Genomic DNA, 6,140 nt, shown 5'->3' on the forward strand with positions numbered 1-6,140 from the left:
ATGGTTATTCGTATCATTTTTTCTCTCTTGTCTATCCAGTAATCTAAACGAAACAAATCGTCAATCGTAAATCTCATGGCATACCATCAGATAATCCTAGGTGCAACATATTCAAATCCTAGCTTTTATATCCGTCTCGGGCGTAAATATATGTATACAAAATGCAAAATGAATGGAACCGTTTACAGCCTGGGCTGCTCACGCTTCCAGCCAGCCTCCTCGGCAATTAGCTCGGCGGCACGTTCACCAATAGCCAGGACAGTAAGCATGGGGTTGATGGTAGGCATCTCGGGGAAGACACCGGCGTCAGCGATACGGACGTTCTTCAGGCCGCGAATCTTCAGCTTGGGGTCAACGACGGCCATGTGGTCGCGGGTGACGTCCCCCATCTTCGTGGTTCCGGCGGGGTGGTAGACGGTGTGGGCGGCGCGACGGCCGTACTCGGAGAGCTCCTCGTCGGTCTGCACCTTGGGGCCAGGAGCAACCTCGCGCTTGATCCAGTCCTTGAAGGGCGACTGCTTGGCAATCTCACGGGCGGCCTTGAAGCCGTGGACAATGGTGGCGGCATCGTAACCGTCGGGGTCGGTGAAGTAGCGGAAGTCAAGGGCGGGCTTGACGGTGGGGTCGGAGGAGGTGAGATAGAGACGACCACGAGAGCGAGGGCGGGGAATGTTGGGGGTCATGCAGAAGGCATCAATTGGGGAGTCGTAGCCCAGACGCTCGGTGTTCAAGGTGAACGGAATCTGGTAGCAGTGCATCATGACGTCGGCGGCACGGCCGTCCTCGCCAGCAGCGTTGGGTGCTTCGCGGCGCAGGAAGATACCAGCGTCCGAGTCCATGGTAGTCTGGTTGGGGGGCACGGGCTGGTTGAGCTCCCACATGATGATAGTCTCGGGGTGGTCAAGCAAGTTCTCGCCGACACCAGGAATGTCTTTGATCACATTGATTCCAAGAGAGGCCAGCTGCTGCTTGGGACCCAGACCGGAAAGAAGCATAAGTCTAGGAGTGTCCACGGCACCGGCGCAGAGGATAGTCTCCTTCTTGGCACGGAGAGTGTGCTTAGCGCCATCCTGAAGGGTAACGTCAACTCCGGTGACAGTGTCACCCTCAACGTTGACGCGAGACACCCAGGCATTGGTGAGAATTGTCAGATTGGGGCGCTTCTCCTCGCCGCGTAGGATAGGGTGAATGTAAGCGACACTGGCGCTGCTACGGCGGCCATCGTCGGGGTTGTAAGACACGTTGAAGAAGCCAACACCTTCAGTCAGTTGACCCGTGGAGCGGATTTCCTTGTTGAAGTCTTCGATGATAGGGATGTTCATGGCAGTAGAGCAGGCCTTAATCCAGTCCTTGCACAGTTGGTTGCGGTGGCGGTCATGGACAGGCTGGACAGTGTTGCGCAGCTGGTCGAGAACGCGGGTAAAGGTCTCAAAAGACCAGCCTGTGCACCCCTGCTTTTCCCAGCGCTTGCAGTCGTACTCAAAGGGGCGGAAGGAGATCAAGGTGTTGTGGCTGGAGCAACCTCCCAGAACCTTTGCGCGGGAGTGACGGATGTGAGAGTTGCCTGTGGAGGTCAGCTTCCTTTCTAAATCTGTGCATACTATTTGGACGCACCCATCGGCTGCTCAACGGTAGGGTAGTCGTAGTCCAGCTCGCCACCCAGCAGATTGAGCCATTCCTTGAGGTTGAGAACGCGGTCATCCATGTAGTCACTAGGACCACCCTCGATCACCAGGATGCGCTTGTTGGGCAGGTACTGAGCCAAGCGGCTGGCAATAACACAGCCAGCAGTACCGCCTCCGACGATCACGTAGTCGTAGCTGTTGACATCGCTTGCGGGGAAGTTGTTGGTGGTGGCCATGGTGAATGCGAGACGGTTAAGAATAGCAAAAAGAGACGCTGCAGAGAAAGATTGTTGAAAAGAAGAATACAGAAGGAAGAGAGAGTAAAATAAGGTAACAGATTCTTGAATCCATAAATTTTTTTCTCCACCGAGTCGGAGCCAACAATCGGCCAATCTTGCCGGTGGATCTCCTGCCACTCCTATGGATCCTCCTTCGTTCTTTCTATCTCTCGATACCGAAATCAGCAGCTTGCAGCTTGTCACATTAATTCCTCTCTTATTAACATGTACAACAACATACCCTGAGTACTCTGTTCCTTACTCTATCCAATTAATTCATCTTTGTGAGCCGATTGCAGCCGACGTCACCGGATCCGCCTCACACGAGGTGCCGCGCTAAAGGGCCCACGATCCTCACTAAAACTGCAGCTAAACGCACGCTAAAAAGACTAATCGACGGTTATCCGTGAGAGCGCTCGCCCTATGGCCCGTTGCGGTCTAGTTGAGGCCTCACAGTCTCACCTCTGGATGGAGTTTCCCACTCTGGTGCCAAATTCCAGACATTGTGTCCAAGTTTTATCCAGAGTTCGCTGTCCGCGGGCCCCGAGAACCATCATGCCATACCGAACCTTGCGCCAAGTAGATACAGCGTCTATCCAGTCTGTTTATAATTTCGTACATGATTTGCCATCGTAGGGCTCGATGGCGACATCGTGTTCCAGTAGCACTTCAAAACGGGCTGCAGGTCGGCAGTGGCTTTCTGCTGGTGATCAAGTTTGATGAGATCTTGAACCTCGGAGGCAAAACCATCGACGAGGTTGGCGGTGTGCTTCAGTTCGGCGTGTCTCGGTGCCTCAGTGGGCCTGCAGATCCATTGGAATGACGAATTTTATTTCCTACCGCAGCCTTGGCTTCATTATCATGATTGTCTCGTCCTAGACTTTTGTCGTTCTCATCTCTTTCCACCGCTCCCTTTCACCGACAAGAGCCCTTGATCATAGAGACATAGACACCATGGCCGCTCCCCTCACCCCGCGCCAGCTCTTCTACGACGGCAAACCACAGCGCGCCTCGTCTGGCCGCACTTTCCAATCCATCAACCCTGCCGACGCCACTGTGCAGGCTGAACTGCCTATCGCCTCGCAATCGGACATTGACGCCGCCGTCGCCTCTGCACACTGTGCCTTTCCTTCATGGTCGCAAACTCCACCGATTGCTCGAGCCCGCATTCTCCAAAAAGCCGCGGCTTTGCTCCGCAAACGCAACGATGAGATTGCCCGCGTCGAGACCCTAGATTCCGGCAAGGCCTATTCGGAGACGAGCACAGTCGACGTAGTTACCGGAGCTGATGTGCTGGAATACTACGCGAACCTTGTGGGTGGTGGAGGACTGAATGGCGAAACCACTCAGCTTCGAGAAGAGGCTTGGGTATACTCGAAGAAAGCCCCGCTCGGAGTCTGCGTCGGAATCGGCGCGTGGAACTATCCCATTCAGATGTATGTCTTCAACCCCATACCAATTGAATTGGTGACTGACTATGGCAGTGCCCTGTGGAAATCCGCCCCCTGCCTTGCCGCCGGAAACACTATGGTCTACAAACCTAGTGAATTCACCTCTCTCCACGCTCAAACGCTCGCCGAGATTTACGAGGAAGCTGGTCTTCCAGACGGTGTCTTCAATGTCGTCTACGGTGCAGGCGATGTCGGCTCCTACCTCACCTCTCACCCAGCAGTCGCCAAGGTCTCTTTCACCGGCCAAGTCTCAACAGGCATGAAGGTCGCCGCATCAGCCTCCGGAAACATGAAATACGTGACCATGGAGCTAGGTGGAAAGTCGCCGCTTTTGATTCTTCCAGACGCAGATGTCGAGAACGCCGTCGACGGTGCCATGATGGCTAACTTCTACAGCACTGGCCAGGTCTGCACAAACGGCACACGGGTCTTCATCCCCAAGTCCATGAAGAAGGATTTCGAAGCCCGTCTCCTTGAGAAAATGCAATACATTCGCGCCGGTCCGCTGTTTGACGAGAACACCAACTTTGGCCCGCTCAGCTCCGCTGCTCACCAGGAGAAGGTAACCGCTTACATCCGCCACGGCATTGAGAACGACAAGGCTACTCTCCTCTATGGTGGCGTGGGCAAGCCTTCAAACCTTCCAAAGGACCTAGAAGCAGGCTTCTGGGTCCGCCCGACGATCTTCACTGACTGCACGGACGACATGCGCATCGTCAAGGAGGAGATTTTTGGACCTGTCATGTCGATCTTGACCTACGACACCGTCGAGGAAGCTGTCAAGCGCGCGAATGCTACGGAGCTAGGCCTCGCCGCTGGTGTTTTCACCAAAGACCTCAACTTGGCCCACCGCATTATCGACCAGCTCGAGGCTGGTATCACTTGGGTGAACACTTGGGGCGAGAGTCCTGCTGAGATGGCAGTTGGTGGTTGGAAGAAGAGCGGTCTCGGCGTTGAGAATGGACGTAGGGGTATTGAGGCTTGGTTGCAGAACAAGAGCACTCTCATTGATATGGGAGGTGTTGTTGCAACGGTTTTTGCGAAGCTCTAATCTCGCAACTTTTGATAATATTTATAAATACTTGACGAAAAGATCATGAACATAGCTACAGCCATAATACCTATGAAAGCGGTGTATAACCACTCACTACTTCTCTCAGAGTAACCGTAGCCACTCTGCCGTGAACCAATATTTATATGACGAACAGAACCACAGTCACGCTCGCTTCTCCCGACCTGGCGCTGCTTCCCTTCCCACAAAAAAGGGCCTCGACGCCCACGAAGCAGGCCACGCAATCTCCCTTCCAATATTCTCATGATCCTTACCAGAAGCAAAGTGGTCAATAACAGCAATGAAGATATAAGCGCCTATCCCCGTAAGGATCTGCCACGATCCATCCAGCTCCAGCAGAAACGCCCAACGCAGACAATTGCTTCGCGCATTTGGCAAAAGAGCGTCGCAGGCCCAGGTGTCGAGGTTCCGGAGCCCGAAGCCGAGGCTGATTGTGGCTGTTGAATGTTTCAATGGGTTAGCATGGACGGCGAATAGGGTTTGGTATGTACCCTGATGCGAGCGCGCGTTCATGGTCGAAATACAAGGGCAATTGTTATTTGATTTATGGGTCAAAGGTACACATACCGGTTCCGAACTGAGACGTCGATGGGATCATTCTTGTGTTTGGATTCCTAGACTGCATGTTGGCTTTGACGACGTCGACGACCTGCCTCTTGACTTTCAGCATCCGATCTCTTTGTCCGCGAGCGGGACAATGCAAAGAACTCTTCGAATAACAGGCCATTGGGAGACTTGTCTCGCGATATGGCAACATATAACAGTTCCAGTATGTTGCTCGATTTGTTTAGGTTCATCACTGCCTTCGAGAGGGTCATCCCTTGTGACTTGTGGATTGTGATTGCAAACGGGATTACAAGTGGGAATTGTTTGCGTTTCTCAACCATATTTTGAACGTTCAAACGTCGCACAGATCTGAAAACTGGTATGACGGCTGTGTCTGGTAGGGTAGGCCCAATGTATCCATCAAATTCGACTAGGATTGCAACTGGTTCTTGCTCGTTGGGCATGAAGACAATATCGCGAACGGTTCCGAGAGAACCATTAACGAGGCCACATTATATCCAAAGGTTAACCTGGAGCATAACTCTACAGCCAATCGCAAGATCCAAACGATACTTGAGGTTCTTGGTCTGTTGAGTCGAGAGGAACTTGAGATGGGGATTGCTATCGATGGCGTAGACACTAATTGCTGGCTTGCCACTTGCATGCATTGCCCTGGTATTATAGTCTTTAACGAGACTATTGGTTGGATAGCGGCGGATTGCATCAGCAAACTTGTCCTTTTCGTTAACTGGTAATATTGACTGGACTCTTGTCTTCAAGAGTTCCCAATCCGCAACTATTGCTGAACTTCGGCGAATGTTGGCAAGGTGTGTGCAAAGGTCGTATCGCCGATCTGGCGTCAAACAACGTCGAGTTCAACCGTGATGTTGAATTGTTGATAGATCTTCCTAGCCTCTGACTCTTCAGTCGTGAGGTTGTTGCCATCGTTATATAGCGGTTTCATTTGGACAGGGGGCAATTGTAGGAAATCACCGGATAGAATGACGTTGAGACCACCGAATTATTGATTGCTCGTGAAGATTTCTCCACAGCGATAATTGATGCAATAAAGTAAGCAAAAGTCAATTCCTGAAGTGAGTCCATCACAACCCTAGTCTTACAAATGCTAACCTGGACAGATACATCTGCTCTTTACATCCCCGCGCTG

At 52.4% G+C, this 6,140-nt stretch overlaps 3 protein-coding genes across 3 annotated transcripts; 1 reads left to right on the top strand and 2 right to left on the bottom strand.

Annotated features, from left to right (window-relative positions):
* Positions 1-2: 2 nt before the first annotated feature.
* BDV17DRAFT_115220 (GMC family oxidoreductase) lies at positions 3-2,054 on the bottom strand. The gene is made up of 2 exons (XM_073753919.1): positions 1,615-2,054; positions 3-1,564 (listed from the first exon to the last, which is right to left on the bottom strand). The coding sequence occupies exons 1-2, from the start codon at positions 1,859-1,861 to the stop codon at positions 183-185; spliced, it is 1,629 nt and encodes a 542-aa protein (XP_073614755.1). The 5' UTR covers positions 1,862-2,054; the 3' UTR covers positions 3-182.
* Positions 2,055-2,550: 496 nt separating this feature from the next.
* BDV17DRAFT_115225 (aldehyde dehydrogenase domain-containing protein) lies at positions 2,551-4,532 on the top strand. The gene is made up of 2 exons (XM_073753920.1): positions 2,551-3,339; positions 3,388-4,532. The coding sequence occupies exons 1-2, from the start codon at positions 2,858-2,860 to the stop codon at positions 4,403-4,405; spliced, it is 1,500 nt and encodes a 499-aa protein (XP_073614756.1). The 5' UTR covers positions 2,551-2,857; the 3' UTR covers positions 4,406-4,532.
* BDV17DRAFT_115217 (uncharacterized protein) lies at positions 4,488-5,292 on the bottom strand. Its single transcript, XM_073753918.1, has 2 exons — positions 4,994-5,292; positions 4,488-4,863 (listed from the first exon to the last, which is right to left on the bottom strand). Exons 1-2 carry the CDS (start codon positions 5,181-5,183, stop codon positions 4,571-4,573), a joined length of 483 nt encoding a protein of 160 aa, XP_073614757.1. The 5' UTR covers positions 5,184-5,292; the 3' UTR covers positions 4,488-4,570.
* Between the last annotated feature and the right edge of the window lie 848 nt (positions 5,293-6,140).

This window comes from Aspergillus undulatus (genome assembly GCF_047715775.1).
Source record: "Aspergillus undulatus strain CBS 261.88 unplaced genomic scaffold BDV17scaffold_30, whole genome shotgun sequence".
Taxonomy (NCBI): domain Eukaryota; kingdom Fungi; phylum Ascomycota; class Eurotiomycetes; order Eurotiales; family Aspergillaceae; genus Aspergillus; species Aspergillus undulatus.

Excerpts from the sequence above, each read along its gene's own strand:
- BDV17DRAFT_115220 (XM_073753919.1), bottom strand. The coding sequence starts at position 1,861 with ATGGCCACCACCAACAACTTCCCCGCAAGCGATGTCAACAGCTACGAC. Across the intron at positions 1,565-1,614 it reads TACCGTTGAGCAGCCGATGG|GCAACTCTCACATCCGTCAC; the intron begins GTGCGTCCAAAT and ends TGACCTCCACAG.
- BDV17DRAFT_115225 (XM_073753920.1), top strand. The coding sequence starts at position 2,858 with ATGGCCGCTCCCCTCACCCCGCGCCAGCTCTTCTACGACGGCAAACCA. Across the intron at positions 3,340-3,387 it reads TGGAACTATCCCATTCAGAT|TGCCCTGTGGAAATCCGCCC; the intron begins GTATGTCTTCAA and ends TGACTATGGCAG.
- BDV17DRAFT_115217 (XM_073753918.1), bottom strand. The coding sequence starts at position 5,183 with ATGTTGCCATATCGCGAGACAAGTCTCCCAATGGCCTGTTATTCGAAG. Across the intron at positions 4,864-4,993 it reads GACGTCTCAGTTCGGAACCG|CCACAATCAGCCTCGGCTTC; the intron begins GTATGTGTACCT and ends AACATTCAACAG.